Below are 26343 nucleotides of genomic sequence, written 5' to 3' on the forward strand. Positions count from 1 at the left end.
CAAATGCATTAATTAGCTACTGAGCCAGCCAAGCAACTGCTAAGGATGATTCATCCATGTATGTTCAGCATTCTATCTCTTCAGTCACAGTTCAATTTCCACAGACAAACTTTCATATAAACCTCACATTATCTCATGAACAATCCTTTACAAGGAAGGCAATTATTACATTCTGACAAAATAAATTCACCAAGTAATGAGATACAGAATCATGCAGACATGAATCAAGCCTTATTGTTTATCCACTCTGAGGTTCTAAAAAAACTTGCACAAACAGTTTTACAGGATAGTGTAAGATGTTTTTTATAAAGTATTTGGAGATGTAGTGAGCATATAGGTACATTCAGGTTAGCTTGTCAAGCCTCTACAACGGTTTGTACAAGCCCTCTAGTGATTTTAAACAGTATATACCTTGGTGTGAACAAGTCCCAATGCATAGGGCCAGCCCTAGACTGTCTGGCAATCTAGGCAAGCAGCTCAAGGCCCTGAAAGAGGCACCAAATTTTACCTAGTGGCAGGGCTGACCCTGTGGCCAGCCAGCTGCAAAGCAAGGAGGATAGCTGGGCATGGCATGGTTGCCACCAACCGAGCAGATCCGGAGCCAATGCAAACCAAGAGACAAAACTCCCTTCACTGCCTGGGCTCCCTTCACTGCCTGGGCTCATCATTCAAGTGAAGGGAGCACAGATGACTTTTAGGGAGGACCAAAGTCAATTTAAAAAGAAGCACATGCACAAACTCATCACATTCCAAACCCGCTTCTCTTTCTTTCTCCGCCCTGGCTCAGGACTTCTTGCCTGAGGAGATTCTGCCCTCATTTGATCCCTTCACTTGCTGGTGGAGAGGCCTCCTAGCTGGGGATGGGGGAAAGATGGAGAGAAATGGGACTGACATGAGAGGGGTGCTTTCCTCCAGCCATCCCTACTCAGACAGCTCTCTGCCTGTCTAAAGGCTCCTGGCAGGTTCCCACCAAAAGACCAGCCACTCTGTGAGGTGACTTAGCCACACATCCACTTGTTTCCCTGGGGCTAATACCCAGTGGTATCTCCCAGCCAGCCCTCCCCTCTCACAGCTGTCAGCAGCAGCCACCCCTCCTCTCTGCCCCTCCGCTTCTCAGCCCAGACGGAGTGCATATGTGTTTGAAGGGAAGGGGACCACTTTGACTGCCTGTTGGCCAGCAGCTGGGAGGAGGAAGCCAGCGCTGTGGTGACAGCAGCAATGAGTGGTGCTCGAGCCGTTAGCAGGTCACCAGCCAGCTTCTCCCCAGAGCAGGAGCAGTGGCACAATGCCCAAGAGGAGGAATGGTGGGAACTTTTAACAAACAGATCAAAGGGCTGTTGCTGCTTGGGAAAGACCTGCAGCTGGACAGGAGAGGACAGCTGCCAAGGAAAGCCACAGAGGTGAGGGGAAACTCACTGTGCATGCTCCACAGAGACTTCGCTGGACTGTTGTTAGCAAAGAAGAAGGGTCTGGTGGTGGATTTCACTGGAGAAGGGAGACAGGAACCCGTGCCTCAGAGAGGGGAAGCAGGAGTGGTCAGGAGACCACAGGTGCCCCAGCCAGGAGCAAGAGCAGCAGGAGGATCCCCATACAACGGAGGACCAAAGTAGGAGCAGGAACATGCTGCTCTTCTTCTCCCTGGCCAAGCAGTGGACTTGCTGAAGTGTGCCGGGAATATCCTGGAACTGGGTGTGTTGCCCCTTCCTGCTGGCCTTTGAGCTGTGTGCCCCAGGGGGAGCCTGGGAGGGAAGTGGGCCAGTGGCAGTGCATGACTTCACTGGGGCACCCAATTTGGTGCTCCCAAGGGCCGACACCCTAGGCAATCACTTATTTTGCCTAGTGGCAGGGCCAGTCCTGCCAATGCATCAAAAAATGTTTGCAAAGGAGATCATTTGGTCACTCCCTGATTTAAGTTATTGCCATTCTCTATAAAAAGTAAACTACTACTCACATATAGCTGTAGAACTCTTCTGTGTATAACTGTGGTGACTGAGGGTGAATTTGGAGTTGTAGTAACAGAAATATCAACTCATTTATAAGAGGCCCTGAACTATTCAAATATGGATTCTAGGCTATCCCCTCACCAATATTTTCAATCCAAAGGGGAAATAACTTACTCTTGAGAAAGGGGAGATAATAAACAGCTGGTGAGAAAATCTGTTAGAAATTACATTTTTTCCCTCCAACATCATGATCAAGCATGTCATTTCTGGTTAATAACTATCCCGTTGCTAGTAAGCTCTCTGTACCACCAGTTACCCCTTCAACCTTCTCAAGAGTTAGGAGCCCCCACCCCTTGGAATGTATATAAATGCACAGGGAAACACAAAACAAGGGTCGCATCCACCTTTTGTTTTAGTTCATTTCCCAAGCTTTCTTAGAATATCCTATTTCCTCCACTAATAAATTCTTATCTAGAGAAATTAACAGGCAAACATGGAAAAACTGAGCCATCACTGATAATTTGTCATGCGGTTAATTCATGTATCTATCTGCAGTTTTTCTCAAAAAGCAAAAATGTGTTGATCAAATGATTGTCAGATTTGGCAATACAAAATAACTAGATTGTTTCCATTTGTGCTAATGCCTTATTTTAATTTACTAGCTGCCATACAAACCAGCCAGCCATCCCAACAAGTCAACGGCTGGCGGGTGTTATTTGGTTCACTGAATTACAAGTTGCAGAAGTCTTACAATGGTTTGCTGGCAGCCAATGATGTGTAATGCTTAGCACTGTTAGGATTTGGGAGATCTAGGTTCCAACCCCCATTCTTCTATAAAGTTTTTTGGATGACCTTGGGCCTGAGACTTTCCCTCAGTCTGACCTACTTCACAGAATTATTGTAAAAATGAAATGGGAATGGAGAACCATGTGTGTTGCTACCCTGAGCTTCTTGAAAGGTGGAACAATCTTCTTTTCAGATAAATAAATACTGCTGTAACACTATTTCCAGCAGTGCCATGAGCCAAGAGTTCCAGAAGTTGGATACTAGACTTATGAAACCCCTCCATGCCTTACTGAAGACAAAGATGCTCCTTCTGTCTCAAATCTATTTTGAACAATCAGGAGGAACAATGGTAAAATACAGCTAAGAAACACATTGCACCTCATTAGGAGGAATGAACTTACAGGAAGAATGGATGCTAGGAAAACTTTTCCTGCCTTCTGACACCACATCTGGATCTCCAGTGCAATGCATTTCAGAGTTCATTTCTCCATCTGGAAAGCACCGGTAAAAGAAATCGGGACGAGGTCTACAAGAAACACCACAAACATGTGAAACAGAAAAGTAGCCGTTAGTGTAGACAGCAAAATGATCATTACATTAAACTGACCATGTATGCTGAGAGAGATCATTCCCTCCAGTTTTATATCATGCAGGGGTGCTGAATGAAATCAATTAGTTTTCTTCTAGTGTGCTTCAGCCACAAAAAAAGTTAAGAATTTTGACAGTCTAGAGTGGCATCTGGGTAAGGAGAAAGACATAGTTCTGAATATGGAGGAACAGTCTGGCAATGTTGAGCAGCTTCTTCAGAAATTAATGGTTAATTCAAACTTAAAAGAGCTTCTCCATATGTATATCCTGGAAAAGGTCATATGCAGGAATATAGATTAAATAAAACAGTGGCTGGGGAGTTGTGTCACACAGTGAATTGATTTTGATTTAGTCAGGCTTCTGGAAAAGGACAACTAAATCCCAGCTCACTGTAACTGTTCTACTTCAGTACAAGCAGAGAAATGAAGAGAGTTCAATCTACTCATTAGAGATAAAAAGCGAGATGCTGTGAACCTAAAAACTATTACAAGGTACAAAACAGAAGGTTCAAAGGAAAATAAACAAATAGGGTTTTAGTTACAGAAACAATAAGAATCTTTCCATTCATACACGGTAAGACAGAGCATACAACTGTAAAACACATACAGTTGTGACTTTCAAATATATACTATGTCTTCATGGAATGACAATTCCTGTTTCTATAAATTGGATTTTACTTAATTTTCTCTCTCTTATTTAGTGGAGTTTCTAGGGGAAGTCTGAGAATTTGGTTTATATCTTGTCTGTACTCTTTTCTTAACTGTTCATCTCTCCTCTTACTCATTTCCACTATTCTGATAGGAAGATATTCAATTTGTATAATCACAGCCACTTTATAGAGATATGGATGTGTTATCTCTCAAGTGGATTCTCGCAGCCTTCTGTTTCAGGAATTATAAAACAAGAATAACCGATCCCTTGCTGCAGGTTGTTTTTAAAGCTTCTTCTAACACCCGGTCTTCCATTTATACTGATCATAATGATGGATGGTTTGGAGGGGGCGGGGGGGTCCCATGATTTTACAATGCACCTGTTAAAGTACAACATAAAAGGATGGTGGGAGGCAGTCTTCTGGAGAAGGAATGCTAAGAATGAACTCTGATTTCTAAGAGGACTGCCTGACACAAAATAAATAGTTGCATGTAATCCAATTCGATGAAAGCATTTGCAGAAGACTTATAATTTAATATGACTTTTTAAAATCCATACTCTCTAGATATTTCAAATTCTAAATAAGAAAACTGCTGGCAGAAAGACAACCAGTAGCATCTTCATCCTCTCTTTTTATTTTATAAGGGCAATTGCTAAAAGAGTTACAAGTTATGACAATACTAGCTTTTATTTACTTCATTTATATTATATGAACTCTTTGGTTACTGTTTTCCCAAAGCAGCATTAGAGTTTATTTTATTTATATTCAGCTGGTACTGAAGTTCAGCCAATAGTTATAATGTACTAGGACTTACCTTCCCACTATTAATTTAATAGTGTTTGTGCAGACTCCATTCAAAGCAAGAGCCAAGGAAACAGCTAAAAAGAAGAGAACATAATCTAGAACCACAACACATCCATTTTTAGTTCATAACTGTTAAAAATAAAAAAAGTCTTGGAATCAGATTATTTACTAATAAACAAGGACTTGCTTCTTCCTGGTTCCCTATATATTCTCTTGTCTTATGGGGTCTTATGTCCACATACGTCCACATTTTCCTTTAATGGACTCATGATAGACTCAAACTCCATAAAGTGGTGATGTGAAACCCACAACACTATTAGCAATGAAGTTACCATCACCCTAGTTATTGAGGAACTGGTTAATTAAATTATATCAGAGGAGCAAGAGATGGCTTACAAACGAGCTACCCAACAGGCAGCTGATGAGAAAAGAGTAGTTTGCCACTTCCAGGAACACAAAAAAGCTGCCTTATAACAAAGCCATTTGTCCATCAAGGTCAGTATTTCCTAAGACTGTCAGTAACTCTCCACATCCAGGCACAGGTCTTCCACATCAGCGACTATCTGAGCTTGTTAAGTGGATATGCTGGGGACTGAACCTGGGACTCTCTGCAGGCCAAGAAGATGCTCTACCACTGAGCCACAGCCCCCTGAAGAAAAACTTCAACCCTTAACAGTTGCCTAATTCCAAAAATACACCATAAAAACTATAACCAAGCATAAACAAGAAGAAAGAGTGGATGAACTAATCTACTCCCGAACTAATCTATTCTCTCTAAATCATATTAGGAAAGGCTGAAGGAGCTTAGTATGTTTAAGCCTGAAGGGGACTGAGAGGTGATATGATCACCATCTTCAAGTACATTAAAAGAACTGTCATATTGAGGATGGTGCAAAGTTTTCCTGTTGCCCCAGAAGGTTGGGCCAGAAGCAATGAGTTGAAATTAAATCAAAGGAGTTTTTTGGCTAAACATTAGGAAGAACTTCCTGACAGTTACAGCAGTTCCTCAGTTGAACAGGCTTCCTCAGGAGGTGGTGGGCTCTCCTTCTTTGGAGGTTTTCAAACAAAGGCTAGTTCTTTGGACATTTCCTGCATTGTGCAGGGGGTTGGACTAGATGACCCTGGAATTCTCTTCCAACTCTATGATTCTATTATTTCATTGCCAATCAAGAAGGGACTAATGCATGAACTACTGAAGTCACTTGTGAGCTTGTCCGAGAAACATTTTAGTCTATAACTCTGGAGACTGAGAGAAATTTCAACCTGAGTAAACCACAATCTGCAGGGTTATTCTGTTCATGGATGCCATAACATATGTATGGAAAGTATTATATAATCATGGCTTTATACCAAGTGATATAAGTTGCTCATGACAAACCAAGGACTCATAAATAGTCTCACAACAGCAGGGAATGAAAGGCATCTTATTCTAAAGGGAGAACAAAAGCCAGGCACAAGAAAGGATGAACTTTTACTTGTTTGTTAAAACATTTATATCTCACCTTTTATTGTGTTTCAAGAGGCTTACAGTAGTAGTCAAAAACATTTCCAGTTAAAAACTAAAAAAAATATAACAGTGCCTCCTGAAGATCTCCAGCATAGGGACCCTCCTCACCTCTTCAGGGAGGCATTCCACAGAGTGGGAGCCATGATGGGAAAAGCGTGGGCTCTGGTCAGTGCCATAATTGCCACTCTGCGTGGGCGAAGAGCCAACAGATGGCTGCCTGACTGACATAACTGACACACAGGGGCATATGGAAGGGGATGGTCCTTTAAATATGTGGGTTCCAGGTCATAAAGGATTTTAAGGTCACTTTGAATTGAACTCAGAAGTAGACTGGCAGTTAAAGTAGCTGTTTCAAAATGGCAACATATGTTCCTGGTGGTTAGCCCCTGGCAACAGTCAGGCTGCCACATTATGAACCAGTTGTAGTTTCTGGGTTGTCTTCAAGGGCATGCATGCAAGGACATATAACATGTGGCAATAATCCAACCTTCAGGTTACAGATGCATGCATCAGCACAGCCAGATTAGCTAAATCTAGGTAACAAGGGAACTGGCAAATCAGATATAGTTGATAGAAGGCACTCCTGGCCATTATATCAACTGGATTTTCAAATATGGTAGGTATGTCAAATATAAAATTCTATCACTCAGGATTACACACAAATATGTCTAAAAATTTTAGTCACAGAGGATAGTGCCTCACACTACTACAGTATCATCAAGCCTCATGATCTCAAGAGACCACTCAAAGCATTTATATTTGAACTCACAGTACCAAGCATCTTGTTAATCTACAGGCTTGAAGACTGAATGTAAGACATGACTACAACCTTCAGCCTTGCATTTCCTACTGTTATGTGAAATATTTATGAATCCCTGGATTGTCAAAAGATCCCTACAGAGCTCTTGAACAAGTTACATCAATTGGCATAAAGCACTGTTTATGCAATATTGTTCAAAGAACAATATTTTATGGCATCCAAGAACAGAAAAATCCCATAGATACTGTGGCTGATTCAGCTTCCTCAGCGCTGAATATAACCATTGCAATGTTTTTAAATGATAAAAAAGAGAAGCTGATGATAAAAAAGAGAACGATAGAAAAGGAAATTATTTTCAATTGCTAAAAAAAATCAATGCAACTCTAGACAATAGGTTGTTACTAGACAAGTCAATGCTATGATCTTGAACTTCTTCCAAGAGGCAGAATTTAGTAAGTCACTAACATAACATAGTACTTTCTCACACCCTTCCACTCTTGAATGGGGAAATACTGAAAAGAACCTGCATAAATATATTACTCTCTCCATGCACTCTTTCACAAGGCACATCACATACTTAGTGATAAAAATCTTTCTTTCAGATGTGGACATACAAAACATTCTACCACATGTCAAGGGTTACAGTGATGGGAAGATCAAATGTCACACTAAATATGAACATATGAAGCTGCCTTATACTAAATCAGACCCTTGGCCCATCAAAGTCAGTATTGTCTACTCAGACTGGCAGCGGCTCTCCAGGGTCTCAAGCTGAGGTTTTTCACACCTATTTGCCTGGATTCTTTTTAGTTGGAGATGCCGGGGATTGAACCTGGGACCTTCTGCTTACCAAGCAGATGCTCTACCACTGAGCCACTATCTCTCCCCAATATGTACTATATGAATGAATCATGAGTCCTATCAAATAGTTTCAAAGCACCAATAAGTGATATGAAGATGGTGATTGTGAACCAAACTCAGTATGAAATGAATAGTGAATGACAAACAGTTCCGCAGTGGAATCAGAACCCCTGCATTTCCCAGTAGGGGTGCACGCACAAAAAAATCTGGCTTTTTCAGATTCAAGTCCATTGGAAAGAAAAAAATATTAGTATTTCCCAATGTTTCTAGATCCCAATGACTGTATGATATTGGGATTCACGTAAATAATCAGGAAATCTGGATTTATTTGGCATTTAAAATCCCTTCTCTTCACTTGTGGAGGCATGCTGCCAAGGAACATCACATGCCCAGAGAGTGAAGGGACAACATTTTAAAATTTCTAAATGCTTTTCCTTCATTCGCAGAGTTGCACGACCTCAGTGGCATGCCTCCACAAGTCAAGGGAATACCTTGTCTATGCAGCATCGCAGCAGTGGCAGTGCAACTTGGTGATATAGCTGGCCCAAATAAAAACTGAATAATATTGGCTTTTATCCAGGCCAGCTACACTGGTAGCCAAATCAGATTATTCAGCCAAATGCAGATTAGACAAATACCTGAAAAATACTGATAAGGTTTTTTGGGGGGGCATTTATTTGGTTCAGTTTATAATGAACTTATACCCCTACTCCCCAGTGTTCATGCTTCAAATGAAACAACTCAGCTCAGTTTTATATAGTGCATATTGCTGTGTTCTAAGTTACTATTCAAAAGAGAAAAGCAGTGTAAGTTACTATTCAAAAGATAATATATGTGAATGCCTTTGAACGCTTGAAAAACTAAGCACCATGATTATGTAGAACATCATGGACTGTATTTTCTTTCCCTAATAAACTGTGAAAGCTCATGCTTATTATTTTGTGGCACTCAGAAGAGTTTGATATGAACGTTTATGACTTTAAAAGTTTGGCAACCTTTTAAAAAGATCAACAGAAGGGATTTTCCCCTACTAACTTGAGCGCTATGAACTTGAGCACACAGAAACCCACCTGTTCTACTTCCCAAGGCAAAACCTCTGTTTATGACAATCCTCAACCTGCGCATAAAATTCGCCCACTGCCTTTATTACTTGTATCAGTATTTTTAATAGACTTAAGCAGCCAGGAAGAATAAAAAACTTTTGCCCTGCAAAGTACAAGAACTATATTTTCCTTCTGATCATAAGAACAATGGGCAGATCTTCTTTTGGGAAAAAGGAGAGCCAAATTCATGCAGTGGTAATTTTTCCGTTTTTAAAATTGACATGGCTTTCAGCATACCTAAAAAAGCTTCTTTAATTTCAGTCTTGTCTGTTCGTCGGATGATTTTCACCACAAAAATGACTGCCAGCGGAGTCAGGAATGAAATTGCCTACGAAAGATAATAAAGCATCACTTGTCACCACTGTCATCACTCCATCAGTCCCAGGGAATTAATAATTTCCAGTTAGCTTCATTTAGATGATCTGGCTGCACAATCTCTATTATGTTACTGACTTCAAGCGAAGTTACATGATTACTATCTGAAACTAAAGAGCAAATATACTTTAGAAAATAATCATACCCTCGCTTCTGAATTTTAACTAATCAGCAGGAGCTATTTTTTAAATATACAAACCTCTGAAATGAAACCTGAGATTGAAAAGATGACTCTTGTAAAGTTACAAATCACTGCTGTTGTATATTCAAAAAGCATCTGTTGTACTGTTGTATTTATACATACTGCCATGATTTCAAAAAGTAGCCTTTCTGAATGTACGTGCACTCTGGGTTCATGTATGTGGTTAAGTGTATGCAGACAAACGCACACCTTAAAGTATTACTGTCCTGTTCCAATAACATTCAGTTGTCTTTCCCATACATGTTCATTTCCTCTTTTTGCCTTCAGAAGTTGCCTACCACAAGTACCATTTAACCTCCTGAATTCAAAAAGGAGTTTAGAGGAGGGGTGTCAAACATGTGGCCCAGGGGCCAAATCAGGTCCCCAGAGAGCTCCTATCAGGCCCCCAAGCAACTGGCTGTTGTTGGCTTCCTTCTTCCTCTCTCTTGCTTCCTTCTGCATTACAGCCTGCTTTGCCAGGCTTGCTCAGTCGCACAGGAGCTACAGAGCAAAACCTCTTATTTTCTCCATTGGTTGAGGGTTCTTCCTTAGAATCGAAGGTGGGGGGAAGGATAGCTTGCTTTGCCAGGTTCTCTGAATCATACAGCAGAGCTACTGAGCCAAGCCTCCCTGCCTTCTCTTGGCTGAGGCTCTTCCCCCTTGTGGTCCCCTGGGGAAGGAAGAAAAGAGCCAGAGCTTCCTATGCCCAGTTCCCTGGATCCCATGGAAGAGAAACAAAGAAAGCACCTTTAAGACCGAGTGCTAATGTTTTAAACATATTTTAGTTTTTTAAAATCCTTAATTATGTTTGTCTAAGTTTGTATATTTACACTTCTTATTTCACAATACTTGAAGCAATGTTTAACTTCAGCCTTGAATATTTTTTTAGATTACACATGTTACCAACATCACAGGACGTAGTCTTGGTATGAAGCACCAGTCATATGTAGTACCAACATCAGGCCTGGCAAAGAAACCATCCACTACAATGTCACCTTCCTTTCAGAAGTGGTAGTGCTTGTATTGGAAATATCTGTACCAGGTACCACAATGACATGATGGCCAGTGCTACTTGGCTACAGTGGCATATACTTCCAGTGATCTGTTTTCTCTATATGTGCAATGGGACTTTTCAAACCACACTGGAATCTTTTGGGTCCTGTGAAAAGTGTTCATTGTAGTACAAGGAACTGGAGCTAGAAGAGTAAAACAGCAACATCTAAGGATGTGCATACTGAAATTTCCAACCTGTAAATGTACCTCAAAATGCCTTTTGGGGTCATTCTCCATACTTATGGAATAAAAAAAATGAATGATGGAACCTTCTGGCATTTGTGGGATCTCAATATTTTTGCCTTGTGGCATTTCCCCCACAGGAAAAAAAGTGAAACGGGATGACTATGGACACTTTGTTTAAAGGTCCTTTGTCCAATTCCCTTCACATCTGAAAAGGGAGGACTTGTTACCCTACAATTTTGGTGCTGTTTTTACTACAAACACCCACTCCAGACCACTAGAAAGATCCCCTAGGAGACCAGAACAGTTGGGGGCCATGAATTTGGAACTCTTTTGTCCAATCCACTTCAAACTTGGGTGCGGGGTCACTAAAAGCTTGGTGCCATTTACTCAAAAATAACTGGTTCAGACCTGCCAGAAAAATCTCCTATTCCTCCATAGGAAACAATCCCTAATTCTGAAAATCACCCCATACCCATGAAAATAAATCTGAATTAACACAGGGCTACAAAAAAAAAATCAATATTATTGTATTGGTGGTCTCTACCAAATCTGAATGTTAACTTTTTGTTTCAAAATGCACACCTCTAGCAATCAAGTTCCAGAATTATGTAATATGAACACTAAAGCAGAACAGCAAAACTAGTATGTATCATATTTGAAACATCATCAGAAGAAATTCCATTCTGCTGCACTCAACAGTTTGCAACAAGTATGCCAAAAAAAGCTTTATTGCATAATAGGCTTCCCAACCCTCCCGCCCTGGCGGGGGACCCCCGAAATTTCAGCCCCATCCCCCGCTCTCAAAATATCTGGGGGCGGGGGTGGGGGAGAGAGCTAGGCGGGGCGCCTGGGCCGGGCCTTCCCACCAGCCAACAGACCCGGGAGCAGAGAGGAGGCGGCGGCAGCTACTGGCCAGTCCGCGCCGCCACCAACCGGCCCTCGACGGCACTCCCGGGCAGCCTCCCCTGTCTTCCCCTTGGGGCTGCAGTGGCGCATGGGGACTGGCGGCTGCTGGGGCCGGCGGGGGGCTTCAGACGGCACGGGCGGCTGCTGGCTGCGGCCTCGGGGCTGCCCGCGGTGCCGCTGGTGCTGGGCCTGGCTGCGGGGCTCATGCTCTCCACCACGCCGCCCCATCGCTGCCGCCCCGACCCGGCCCTGCTGCTCCCGGCCCCACGCAACGCCTCTGCCGCCTGCCTCCTCGAAATGTCAGAGTTTCCGGTTTCAGCGCAACAATGAATAGACACGTTCTGCAGGGCTCTGCAGAAACGATTCAGACCACTCAGCTTTGGGGGTCTTCTGAGGTGGTAAGACTTAATAGGACCCAGTAGGGGGGTTCCTTAGAAAGGGAATTTTTTTGGGGAGACGTGTATTGTGGCACAAGTCGCAGTTTGGGCTCCCCCTTTCCTCCCTCAAGCCCGGGCTGAGACAGGCGTCATATTGGCGATTAAGACGCGATTGTTGGACAGGAAAGAAGCGGCAAATATTTTAAAAACAACCAAAGGAGGGTTCCCCCCCCCTTCTCCTTATCTTTTCTTCGAGTCTCCTCATCCCTTGAGGCGAACCTTTTGGAAGACTGAGACAGATGTAGAGGACAGCAGGAAGGTGAGTGAGGAGTTGGAGGAAAAGGCTACAGGAGAGGGGACGAAGGCAAGGTGTTGAAAATTAGAAGAACACCCAGTGAAAGTTTCAGAAGACGAAGAGAGAAGGAGAGGAGCTAAGTAGAACGACTATCAGGACATCAGAGAGTAGGGTTGCCAATCCCCAGGTGGGGGCAGGGGATCCCCCGGTTTGGAGGCCCTCCCCCCACTTCAGGGTCATCAGAAAGAGGGGGGGGGAGGGAAATGTCTGCTGGGAACTCTGTTATTCCCTAGGGAGATTTATTCCCATAGAAAATCATGGAGGATTGATCCACGGGTATCTGGGGCTCTGGGGGGGGGATGTTTTTTGGGGTAGAGGCATCAAATTTTCAGTATAGCATCTATTGTCTCTCCCCAAAATACCCCCACGTTTCAAAAAGATTGGATCAGGGGGTCCAATTCTATGAGCCCCAAAAGAAGGTGCCCCTATCCTTCATTATTTTCTATGGAAGGAAGGAATCGAAAAGGTGTGCCGTCCCTTTAATTGTGATGGCCAGAACTCCCTTTGGAGTTCAATTATGCTTGTCACAGCCTTGATCTTGGCTCCACCCCTCATGTCTCCTGGCTCCACCCCCAAAGTCCCCAGATATTTCTTGAATTGGACTTGGCAACCCTATTGCATAAATTGCTTTGGATAGGATTTCTTTCATTTCTGCTGATGAGCAGTGCAAATCAGAACGCAACTTTAAAATAATAATAATAAAAAAGAAGACTGCAGATTTATACCTCACCCTTCTCTCTGAATCAGAGACTCAGAGCTGCTTACAATCTTCTCCCCACACAACAGACACCCTGTGAGGTGGGTGGGGCTATATCTTCTCCCCACACAACAGACACCCTGTGAGGTGGGTGGGGCTGAGAGAGCTCTTACAGCAGCTGCCCTTTCAAGGACAACTCCTGTGATAGCTATGGCTGACCCAAGGACATTCCAGCAGGTGCAAATGGAGGAGTGGGGAATCAAACCCAGTTCTCCCAGATAAGAGTCCATGTACTTAACCACTACACCAAACTGGCTATCCACACTATTTTAATCCTGATAATGAAGAGATGCAGTGTTTGCTCTTTATCTTTAATAACAGGTGATGAAAAAAATGTCCAACTGGTTCTCTAGGCCAATACCTACAATGTTATTGTTTTAGCTTCCCCCCTAAAATGATTTACAGACCAAAGGTTGGATAAATGGAAAAATGTAGGGTCTCTCTGTTGTGAAATATGCCAGTGCCCACAGAGGCCATCAGTCTTATTGCAGGTTTCATTAAAGTAAGGATAATGCCACCATTTATCACTTCTACTCATTTGTGCTGCTTTCAGAAAGGATTGTTTCTAATTTGAGATGGGGTTTAGATAAAAAGTGCATATCCAAAGGTGTGATTACCCTTCCTTGGGTTAACAGTATTTCCCAGCAGGAACTCATTTACATAGGCCACACACCCTAATGCCAAGCCAGCCGGAACTGTGTCCCTGTGTGTTCCTGCTCAAAAAAGCCCCGCTTCCTTTAAAGGTGCTGGGGCTCAAGTCTCTTATTTGTTGTGAAAGTCTACCAATTTGGTGCTATTACATGCAGAAAGATAATTCAGGAAATTCCATACATTATAAAACCTGTACATCAGTGTTTGTTTCATCCAACAAGAAATATGCAGAGCCAGAGTTATTTTGGTAGAAAAAGCCCTGCAGAAACTCATTTGCATATCAGGCCACACACCCTGACACCAAGCCAGCCAAAACTGCATTCTTGTGCGTTCCCACTCCAAAAAAAAAAAAAAAGCCCTGTGCGGAGCTCATATATGTGTCTAGTAAGTCTGAATGGACCAGCATGTATGATTTCCCTGTTTCTATATTTTCTGCAGGGAACATCAACACCAGCATTTACTACAACCATCATGATGAATGGGATTGCCATCAGTAACACCACGAAAGACACTGAAAGGGTTGACCCTTTGATCTTTATGCACTCCTATGAAAATTAAGACAGGACTCCCACTGAATGGCTGAATCACAAACTAAACCATAAATTGAACCAAACCTGGAGGTTCATTCATCAACTGAAGAGGTTAATGGTTTGTGGCCCCGCAAATCCCATTGAAAGGGACTGCAGTCCATTTCAGCAGGGTTTGCAGAAAGCCTGGAAAACAGCTGAGTGTCCAGGAGCAGTCTGGTCCCCACTGCTTAGCTGTTTTGGGCAGCCCAAAAAAGTTGAGGGGCTGGGAACACCTACCCTCTACTCAGCTGTTTTTGTGGCTTTTACAGGGGACTCAGAGCCCCTTTAAACCTCAGCTTTATGCTCTGCCCACAAGCCTCCATGAAATGCTTCAAAAGTTCACAGAAGTTCATGATGGTAGACCCATCACAAATTTTGGTTTGTGAACCATAAAAAGGACAAAATGCATGGCAAATATTGTTTCATGGATCAATTAATGCTCATCCCTACAAGGTGGTGGGCTCCCATTCTTTGGAGGTTTTTAAACAGAGGCTGGATGGCCATCTGACAAAAATGCGGATCCTGTGAATTTGGGGGGGGGGGGCAGTATTTGTGAATTTCCTGCATTGTGCAGGAGGTTAAAAACATAAGAGAAGCCATGTTGGATCAGACCAATGGCCGCCACCACCTCCTGTGGCAGTGAATTCCACATGTTAATCACCCTTTGGGTGAAGAAGTACTTCCTTTTATCCCTTTTAACCTGACTGCTCAGCAATTTCATTGAATGCCCACGAGTTCTTGTATTGTGAGAAAGGGAGAAAAGGACTTCTTTCTCTACTTTCCCCATCCCATGCATTATCTTGTATATCATGTCACCCCGCAGTCGACGTTTCTCCAAGCTAAAGAGCCCCAAGCATTTTAACCTTTCTTCATAGGGAAAGTGTTCTAAACCTTTAATCATTCTAGTTGCCCTTTTCTGGACTTTTTCCAATGCTATAATATCCTTTTTGAGGTGCGGTGACCAGAATTGCACACAGTACTCCAAATGAGACCGCACCATCGATTTATACAGGGGCATTATGAGACTGGCTGATTTGTTTTCAATTCCCTTCCTAATAATTGTCAGCATGGAGTTGGCCTTTTTTATTGCAATCGCACACTGTCTTGACAGTGGATTAGATGACTCTGGGTTGGACCAGATGACCGTGGAGGTCCCTTCTAATTCTATGATTCTAGTAAACATGACTGCTGGAATTAGGTGTGTTACTGTCTTAGCAATTCTTTTGAACATAGCAACAGCAGCTGAAATATCACTCTTTGGTAGAGTTCTAATAAAATAAAATAGACTAATTAGATGGCACTTCTTCTTTTTTGCAACAAAACGATTTAGCGCATCACTGTGAAAATGTTCTCACAGACACAAATTGAAAGATCATTGGGAAGATGTACTTACTCTGCCTCACTTTGACTGAACAAATTGGAAGTTTAATGTCTTGGGGTTTATGTGCAGTGATTTGACAACAACAGCTAATGCAGAGCTTCTGTGTGCCAGACCTGGACCCCAGCTTAGTCCCAGTCAGCTCATTATAGAAGAAAAACAGAGGTTCTGATGCTTATCTACTTTTCTTCTTTGTTCTGCTTTTCATAAGCTGAAATGCATGCATCAACCCAGCACTGGTAACAGGTCAGTATCTCCCAGGAGCTGATACAATAATAGTAGTGTTAAATCTAGCTAGCTACGGTCACCCAACATTATACCCTGTACTTAACCACCGTATAAAAGTAGGAAAACAAGTAGTAAGAATTGTAGGAGGACAGACTACACTGTGATCCATATAAGTATACAAATGCAATTATACATGCCACACTATATCATACATCTAGGATATTGTTGTGCATATTTTATTAGCTAGAGAAGCTAAGACTGATTATTGCCCTTGATAGGAGATTTTTCCCTTTATGGAATAACAACTATAAAGTAATCCTTACATCTGCCTTAGATAATTCCAAGCAATGTTTTCTGTTCCTGCAGTGCCATCTTCCAGGATAGCTTTCATGGGCAAAACTCCATTTAGACAAAAATGCATTCATTATTCATCCTGTCTGTCAGAGGAGGAGGAGATGATGATGATGATATTGGATACATATTATGCCCTCCACTCCAAATCTCACAATCTCTTTTACCTTCCTCCCCACAACAGACACCCTGTGAGGTGGGTGGGGCTGAGAGAGCTCTCACAGAAGCTGCCCTTTCAAGGACAACTCCTGCAAGAGCTATGGCTGACTCAAGGCCATTCCAGCAGCTACAAGTGAAGGATTGGGAAATCAAACCCGGTTCTCCAAGATAAGAGTTCGCATACTACACCAAACTGACTCTCCAAACAGACCAGAGTCAGGCAAATCCTCTTTTGAAAACACCTAGAGTTTCTTCTCTCCTTATTTTAGGAAAAACTACCAGTAGATAAGATTTAATGTGTATACAGAAAAATAATGATTTTCACAGGGGTTACTTCATTCCTTGATGGTATTTGCAATGGCATGGGACTAGTTTGGACTACTGAATAATGCTGCCTTGCAATGGACGTGAACAGCTGGGTTTTCTTACTTTTGAAGAAGGAAAGGAAACCATGCCCCCCCACAGAAGAAAGTTATCAATTTACCAAGATAAAGAATGTGGAATGTTTCTCTTCATCTCTATCCTCCAACTGGCCTCTACTTCATATGACATATTTTTGTATTCAGGTATGATTCCAGAGTAGAATAAAATGAAAGAGATATGTGCCTGATAGGGATGCAGACCTCAGGTGGGATCTCCTGGAATAACAGCTCATCTCCAAACTACTTTAGTTAGTTCCCTGGGAGAAAATGGATCCTTTGGAGGGTAGACTATATGACATTATACCTCACTGAGGTACCTGTCCTTCCCAGACTCAATCCTCACATTTCCACAAGTTTCCCAACCTGGATTTGAAAACCCAGCCCCCAGCCCCCACCCCCAGTCCCTGCTGGTGGCCAGTGAGGATCTGGCACCCTTAGTTGTGATATACACATAATGAGATGGATCCAACAGCAATTTTCTGTGAGCAGAACAGGGGAGGGGGGAATTTTCCTACTGCAGACCCTCATTCTGTTTCCTATCTCCCAGGAAAAGCACTGCCGAGAGTTTAGACAATCTGTTTTGTCTATGAAGTACTTTTTCTTAGTGGAAAATTACTGATACATCAAAGCCCAAGTACTTAAGGTGCTTTTCTGATATGGCTGTTTATTGGGTATTCTTCCTATTTCTGCAGTCAAAGTCAGCTGTGGAAGCAGGAAGACCTTTTTCCATGCCTCTCTGACTTTGAAAAGGCATGCGTTTGTTGGGTATTCTTCCTGCTTCTGCAGCCAACTTCAGTTGCAGAAGCAGGAAGACCTAGCGAGCCTATGCCTCTTCAACAGTCAGAGAGGCATAGCAGCTCATCCGGGCTCTGGGGGAGGGAGGGGGGACCGGGAAGGATAAGAAATGAAGGGGCAGGGTTAATTTGGTGGGAGAGTATCACCCTGAAATGCCCCACCGTGGCTACAGACCTGACTATAACTAATACATTTGTTGCATGGGCATTTGGTTTTCCGGCAAGGTTGTTTACCATGTTCAGTGTGGAGCTGACCACAGTAAAGGATGTTTCCAGGTACCACTTGTTTATCCTAATTTGCTGCAAACTGATTTCATGACAGTTCCAAGACAATTCATGGAGTTCATAAAAGAAAGCAAGAAACCAGATGGTAGTCTAGCACAATCCCTCTTTGGATCAGATCTACCATCTGTACTAGGAAAAGAATAGAATATTAGTCTAGACAGCTCCTTAGTCTAAGTATCTCAAGTTTTCTTATCCATTCCTGTCAATCCCTTAAACACTTCAACAGAGACAGCAATGGTACAAAGATTAAGCTGGGGAGGAAAGGGATGGAACAGACATGAGGTGCAGTAATGCTGCTGAAGCAAAGCACGTCTGGATCTGGTCACTGCTCTAGTGAGAGACCTCCTGGGAATCCTATGTAAATGGCCTTTAGCTCACACATGGGGAGAGGCAGGACATAAATGATAGTTTTAAAAACTGATGTTAGGCAAGACATGCCAGACAGGATAACAGAACCCCAATTTAATTCATAGCCCTTTAACTAGGCCAGTCTTAGGTCCTGTAAACCTACTGATGCAATGGCATACCCAGCCATTTATAAAGAGAAAACCTGAACAAACCAAAACTTGAGATTGCTTAGAGCATGGGTCCCCAGTCTTTTTTAGCTTGCAGGCACATCTGGAATGCTGACAGAAGGTGGTGGGCACAACTACAAAATGACTACCATTAGAGGCAGAATCAACTACAAAAAGTCAGAGAATGAGGTTAATACATAACTCTTCAGCATTTCAGACAGAAGCTCTGTTTAACAGGATGTCTTTTTAAAATTAACATGTTTCAAAATATTTCCTTGCATGCACACAAAATAACCATATATGTGCCAGCTAAGAAACCCTCATCTGGCTGTCTATTTTCATTTTGCAAGCATCTAACACATTTATGCAAAAGGGAAAACAATTCTCCTGGCTTCTCTTTGCTTTAGATGAGCCCTTCTCTCCCAGGGATTTTCAGCCTGTGTGATTTCTTTTAACAATGACAGTTGGCGCTGAAAGACTGACCAGAGCTCATTGCATATGTGATGTGTACAGAAAGAGAGATTCTGATCAGCTATTGTTAGGACTATAAATGATTTTTGAAGAGATACCAAAATATATATTACAAAACTCAAAATATATTGCTTAAAATAAACATGAACACCATATTAAAACTCCACAATAAAGGCCCCCATAGTCTTTAACAACACAAAGTCCATCATAAGCAAAATTGGGTGAAATAAGAATAGTCTTTATTTGCATGTAAATCTAAGGAGGATTGCAAGATCTCCTTTTTTAAAAGACTCCCCCCTTTTCCCCCCTCCACTATAACCTTGTCAACAGTGTGAGATTCCCACACCCCTCACAAATAAAAAGTCACAAAGCCATCAGCCCTGTTGTGGTACTCGGGACAAGGAAGGAGAAGAACTCTGCATACAAACATCTCACTCGGGATAGACAGCTTTCCTCTCAGGCGCTAGAAAAAGCAGCTTTACTAATAATAATAATAATAATAATAATAATAATAATAATAATAATAATAATAATACATTTTATTTGAATCCCGCCCTCCCTGCCGAAGCAGGCTCAGGGTGGCTCACAACATGTAAATCAATATACAACAAAACATTCATACAATTCAATAAATAGTACATTAATAAAACCATCATTTAAAACCAACATTGCTATTAAAAATTAAGATTTATGGTGCTACATCTCAAACCTTCAGTAAATTTAGTGGCGGAAACGTCAACAGCGGATCTAACTTAACTCCATATTTAGGTGAAGGCCATCTTTAAAAGAGTGGTCTTGCAGGCCCTGCAGGCTCTTCCCCCACTCTTCAAGTAGCCAGTGTGCTTTTAGCCCAGGTGTTGCTGCAGGTGGTTGGGGGGGGGGGGGGTAGGAGTTTACTCCTCTGCTTCTTCAAGTCAGCCAATATGCTTTTGCCCCTGAATGCAAAGTAGCCAGCTGGCTGGGAGTGGGCTGTGGGGGACTGTTGCACCCAAATTCAAACTAGCCAGCCAGCTTTCCTCCCAGGTGCTCAAGAGAAGGGCTTTATCCCCTCCCCTTCAGGACAACCAGCCTGCTTTCATCCTAGGCTCTGCTGCTTGGGATGGAAAGTAGCTGGCTTAGCGGAGATGGGAAGAGAAGAGAAGGGCTTTACTTCTTCCCCCCTTCAAGCCAGCCAGTCTGCTTTTGTGCTGGGCACTGCTGCTTAAACTAAAAGGAAACCAGATGGCTGAGGGCTTAGAGGGGGGCTTTGCACCTACACTCAAGCCTGCTATCTTGCTTTGCTCCCCAGTCAGCTGCAGCAGCACAAGGATAAGACAATGACAGCAAGTTTGAGCAGAAATGACAGACCATCTTGTTTTCTCTGGCTGCAGCAGCGCCACTGGTGGAGGCAGGATTGGGGTTGGAAGAAGCGCCTTTCTCTGCCCTCCCATGTAGTCTAGGAGAACATCAGTAATGTTGGAGACAAGAGCCATCTGGCAGGTATTGGGCAGGCTTTTTCTTCCTTCTCCCATTCAGGCTGATTGGCTTTTTCTGGTGCTGGGCTGTAGAATGCCCACAACCAGATTAAGCCTGCTGTCTTATGGAGCAGTGAGCTTTTCTCCTCCCTCCCCCCACTCCAGGCAGAAAAGGTGGGAAGGGAGGATAACCACCAAGGCCTGGGAGCAGCTTATACTCAGAAGTGAAAATCTGCTGCTCTAGCCACTGAAACATCATTTTTTCACAAACTGCAGAGCCGATCTAAACTCTCCTGGACAACATGTAGGCCTGCTGGGCACAAGCTTCTCCTGTGTCAGGCACCAGAGTAGGGTTGCCAGGTCTTACCTGGCTTCCAGCAGGGGGCTCCTGAGTTCATTCTGGGATGCACATGTACTCATGCAAAGTGTCTGCAGCACAATGACATCACCTGGAAGTGATGTAATCATGCCAGGCATGTCACACATGGATGGTCTAGAATTCTGGCCCTATGCTAACCACAGAGTTTCCCCCCAAATCGCTAAAACATCCAGTGTGATGATGTCACTTCTAGATGATGTCACTGCACCAAAGATGCTGACAAAGGAGGGGGCTGTTCAGGGGTGGGGCTTCCCAAAATCAACCCTACACCATGGTGCCTATGGACTACATGTTAGGGACTCCTCGTTTAGATAAATTTCATACAGACTAATGTGCAAATTCCTGTTCAACTCAATAACACCACAGCAGCTTTTAGATGCAAGTGAGATTCATTCTGCCCCCCAACAACAACTTATCTCTATCTTCATATTAGCTTGCATGCAACCAAGTGAGCCTCATACAGTCTTTCAAACAATCATGAAATCTCTAGTACTTACAAACATGAGGCGTGTTGGTATGTTGTCAGATTCTACCAAAGGATTTTTATAGAGCCAGATCTCTTCCGGCTGAATAACTCTCTGGAATGGATCCAAAAATTCTGTAAAACTAAAACAAAGCAATAAAGAGAACACTGTTTTATCATATACCAAGAAAAAGAAATCTCAAAGAGTGTATTACAGAAGAATCCCTGTTGCCACTAGTAAAATACTATAATTTGAATGTCCTCCCTCCAAGGTAACACCCAAAAGGTTTATTTGTTTCCCTTTTCTCACCTCAAGTCCACATGATTGATTACATACCAACACCTACTACAAATGCAAATTCAAGCAAAACCCAACTACTGCACATTTAAAAACACCAGTTCCTTCTGCCATATTGCTTGTTGTATAAAATGAGGGTTTTTATTCCACAATGAAAATGATAGTAGCAACATACTCAACCACTGCAATAGTATTTATTTTTAACAATGTAAAGCAATAGCATCTATAACATGTAAATTGTTCCTGATACATGCATCTACGAGAATCCACATTTTTCATAACACATGGGAAATGTGCAATTTGGTGACTAAGTATTAGAAGTCACAAACAAACGTATCTTAACTGCACTGTTAAGAATGTCAACTTTGTTTTCAAACATCAGCATTCCCCTTGTATCAAAATGGTCCACTTACACGCAAGTCTACAGGAAGTTCTACCCAAGCAGAGTGCATTTAAACAAAAGTTCAGTTCAAACTGAAGGTGAAAATAGAGTGATGGGAGTTGCTATTATTACAGTAATTATTTGTTCCCCAAGCACCTCTGCCTTGAAGCTTTGTGGCTCTTTCACTTTGTTGTTTGTATTGCGGTTTCCTTTGATGAAACACACATTGTATGTCTGCAGCACAAATCTATGTTTGATTCCATGCAGTAATATAGATGTACTTAATCTTATCCTTGACTACTGACACATTAATGTTATACCAATCCTAACTCAATCCAGAACTAACAACAAAATATGCTTTCAGACCACTTCTAAACAAATAACAAGGTATTATGCATTGTGCAAGACTTGTCTGTCCTTGAATTTGTAACAGGTAAATAACGAAGGCCCACACATTGCTTGGTTTGAAGCGAGGTATTTTACTTTGACATCAGCATAAGCTCAAAATGACTACGTTAAAATCATCAGCCTTCTGACCATTTTTATTCATCCCCAAAACAAGCAGACAAACCCCCTCTTATCTAATTCAAATGTTCCACCTTCTGCTTTACTTCCAGTAATTTGTTGTAGTTTTCCCCTGCTCTGTCCCCCTGTGTTATCAGCAAGAAGCTCCTTCTCTGCGTGGACCCTGTTATCTTGGATTCACACCCTTAGCCTGTCTGGTTTTAACAGTTTAGCAGACGCTCCTCTAAGGGGCCTCTTAACAATCACTCTAAATGTTGCATCAGACATTCTCTTTTGAAGGCACAACCATATTTTCCATTATTATTATTATTGAGGTATTCATTAATTATTCAGGGGTCCCTCTTCAAATTCTCTAACCCTCGGCCATTCTGCTCCAGAGTATTCCAGAATGATATGGTCTGCTGTATGTTTTCTAACTGACCTCTCTTGCTAATGTTGTCTCCCAAAGAAAAAGTCTGCTATACTGGCATTAGGAAAGTATCAGTGTAAAGGATTCTACCTTTTTGGATCAGGCTGGATGATTCACAGGCTTTTTGCCTCCCAAGTCGGAATGAAGAGTCGGACACAATGCATTGGTATAAATAATGGGCCACTTTATTAATCATCATAATAAAATGGCAAGGGCACCCAAACTGCGGCCTGGTCAGGGCCAGGGGTCTCAACAGACCGCAACCCTGCCGTTCACGGGTGAGAGACCCAGCCCCCAGCCAGAGCTGTGTGACGCAGCTCCTGCTAGGCCAGCCCAGCCGGGAGGCACGCCCCAGAGGGCCCAACCACCAGACGCACGTCTCAATGGAAGGCACCCTCTAGTCGAGCCTCCGGGACAGTCTGCATTCTCTCCACCCCGGGTCATCAAACCCCAAGGTTGATCATACCAGACCCCAAATTCCCCAAAAGGGGGATGCTTCATGGTCCTCCCCTAGTCGCATAGTACCCTAGTCCAGAAAAACCTGCCAAACTAAAGTGACCAACCTATTTAACAGCACCTCCCAATAGCCAAATCCACATTCCACTGTTTTGCTATGTAGGGTAGGCAAAAAACACACCCCAGCAACTGCCAATCAACTGGGGAGCAAAAAATTCCTACCCAGCCCCCCAAACATGAGACAACGAGCAATCGCTTACATAACAAACAGGGCTGGCGGGAGGGCCGATTGTCGGCAAGACTGAAGCAGGGAGCAGAGGTCTGACTGTTACAATGGCCCGGCCCTGCCCCCTCAAATACATGCCTAAATGAGCTGTAGATCCTCCCTTCCCTCCCAGGGAGGCAAACCTTGCTACTGCAGCCTAGCAGGGTTGCTGCAGGCTGCAAGCATCGAATTCTCAACTTCCCAAACACTCATTATAATTTAAACTATATGACGTTTAAAGCTCATGTCTAACATATGGCTGAAAAATTGCATTTAAGGTTCTCCAGAAGTTCAATAAATCTCCAGGTTTGCTACGGGTCTCAGATTACAAAACTAGATGGTGGGGTCAAGAAGATGGCATGACATAGTATTGCATGTATTTATTTTATTTACTTCATTTATATGCTGCCTTTGTCCCCAACAGGAATCCACAGCAGCTTACATTATTCTCTTCGCCTCCATTTTATACTCACAAAATCCCTGTGAAGTAGGTTAGGCTGATTGTGTGTGACTGACTCAAGGTCATTCTCCATGGCAGAGTGGAGATTTGAACCTGGCTCTCCAAGATCCTTGTCCAACACTTTAACCACTATACCACCCTGGCTACAACATCTGGTTCAGCAAATGGCAAATGGTTTAGAGCTATATGATATTTTGCTGTAATTCAGAGGCAAATGTCACAACCACATCATTTACTAGATTTATTATTGTCCCATTGCTTTATGGGATGCTTCCTCTGCTGTCTATAAGAAATGGTCAAATTATGGATTCAAGTCAAAATTGAAGAAAAGGGGAGAAAGGAAATCATCCTGATGAAAAGTGTCTGAGGGGGGGTGGAATTTGGGGATTAGGCTATAGATACTGGCTTTGGTTCAACACGGACTTTCTGCAGACAAGGTTTCTGCATGCAGACAGCGCTGGCTTGAGAGCAAATAGCGCCCTAGGTAGGCATTCCCCACCGGTGCCCCTTGGCACGCTCCGCTCGCCCACCCGCCATGCTCCCCCCCCCCACGGCTGCCACCAGCCACCTCCTGCCCATCACTGCACTTTGCTCTTCCCCTGTTGCTGTGGCCGCCACCAACCTTCTCCGGCCCGTCGCAGCCATGCTCCACTCTCCCCCCACCACTGCTGCGCTTTGCTCACTCATCCCCCTCCCGCGCTCGCTGCCCACACCTGCACATTTAACCAAATGCACAGGCGCAGGCTGTGATAAGCCAGTAGGACTGTAGTCATGGCAAGCGTGGAGAGGGGGCATGCGAACAGAGCAAGCAGCAGCGGCCGTGGTAGCGAGCAGAGTGTGATGGTGGGCAGGAGGATGCTGGTGGCAGCCACAGGGGGGAGGCAAACTAGCTGGTTGCCTTGGGCACCGGAGGTGGGGGGGAGCCCAATTCAGTGCCCCCTGCCTCTCAGCGCCCTAGGCAACCACCTAGTTTGCCTAGTGGGAGAGCTGGTCCTGTATGCAGAGAGTGAAATTCTAACCTTGTTCGTCTGGCTACAGATTCACATGCCCCTAAAATGCTGTTCCTTGCATATACAAACAGAACATTAGCAGTCTGAAGAATCCTGCTGTGGGAGCTTGGTGAAAGATTAATACCTTCAAGGCTTATATTTTATTAACATCAATTAAAAGAAAAATACCATGAAACCTGTTTGCTGGACCCTAGGCCCCTGATGTGACTTGGAAGGCAGGCCAGAATTATATATTCTATGCCACCAAAAACAAAAGCAAAAAATGGTTCTTTCTTTTTCAAAGTGAATAAGATAATAACATCAGATCACAGGGCAAAGTTTTTGAGATACTACAAGGAAGAATCTGATATGAGTTGCAATTTTGGTAGCATCTTTGCCCATGCATGACATACAGTTCCAGCTTCAAATGGGTAATAAAACAGAAAAATTATGACTACTCAAATCTCACAGTGTCTGAATTAACATGTCAGAGTGACATGTTTCTTTCAAAATGACAAAGGTCAGAAATAGGGTTATCACCCCCAGAACCCAGCAGGCATTCCCCCATTTTCAGGGACTTTGGCTTCCAAATCCCACCCCCAAACCGTGATGTTGTTGCCATGGCATCCCTGATATGATGACATCACTTGATATCATTATACTGGGGACATTGCACAGTGATGCTCTGTTTTGGGGGCAAACTCAATGGTTTTAAAGCAGAAAAACCCAGAGTTTTGCCCTAAAACCAGAGCATCTTCTCTGTCATCGACACAACCCCCCCAGAATGCCCCCCAAATCTGCCCACTGCAACAAAGAGGGGACCTGGCAAGTTACAAAGAAGCGTTTAGATGCAAACAAGCATTTCCACTCTTACACCAGGAATTCCCCAACTACTGAGCCCCGAGCCTGAGGCATGCTGGGATTCCAAAAGCATTCCTGTGTTTCAGTGGTAGCATACAGGAGGCTTTCAGAAGGGGACTGCTTTTTTTTGTTCAGTGAAGAAGAATACGTCTGGAATTTCACCTTGGATCCCCAAACCAAAATGTCATATTGTACTCTGCAAAGTATAGTTTGGTTATTGAATGCAAAATATTTACTTTGCTCTTCTGCCCTTTCTGTAGAGTTCTGTGAAGAAATGTGTATTTGCTGAAGTCTATGAGCAAACATTTCAAATCTGAGACCCAGATACAGATACCATTAAGCCAGTGCAACATTTGCTGACTTTTAGTAGGTTTTTAATACTAGG

The 26343-nt window shown here is 43.1% G+C and overlaps 1 protein-coding gene across 1 annotated transcript in view; it reads right to left on the bottom strand.

Moving 5' to 3' along the window:
* The window catches only part of PLPP4 (phospholipid phosphatase 4), a 146008-nt gene that overhangs the window by 79765 nt on the left and 39900 nt on the right, over window positions 1-26343 (bottom strand). Inside the window, exons 2-5 of the mRNA XM_060241514.1 lie at window positions 21348-21456; window positions 9242-9332; window positions 4784-4847; window positions 3131-3255 (exon numbers count right to left, since the gene is read on the bottom strand). Of these exons, the coding sequence (XP_060097497.1) occupies window positions 3131-3255; window positions 4784-4847; window positions 9242-9332; window positions 21348-21456 (389 nt within the window). The remainder of the gene's footprint in view (window positions 1-3130; window positions 3256-4783; window positions 4848-9241; window positions 9333-21347; window positions 21457-26343) is intronic.

This window comes from Heteronotia binoei, chromosome 6 (genome assembly GCF_032191835.1).
Source record: "Heteronotia binoei isolate CCM8104 ecotype False Entrance Well chromosome 6, APGP_CSIRO_Hbin_v1, whole genome shotgun sequence".
NCBI classification, from domain to species: Eukaryota; Metazoa; Chordata; class Lepidosauria; order Squamata; family Gekkonidae; genus Heteronotia; species Heteronotia binoei.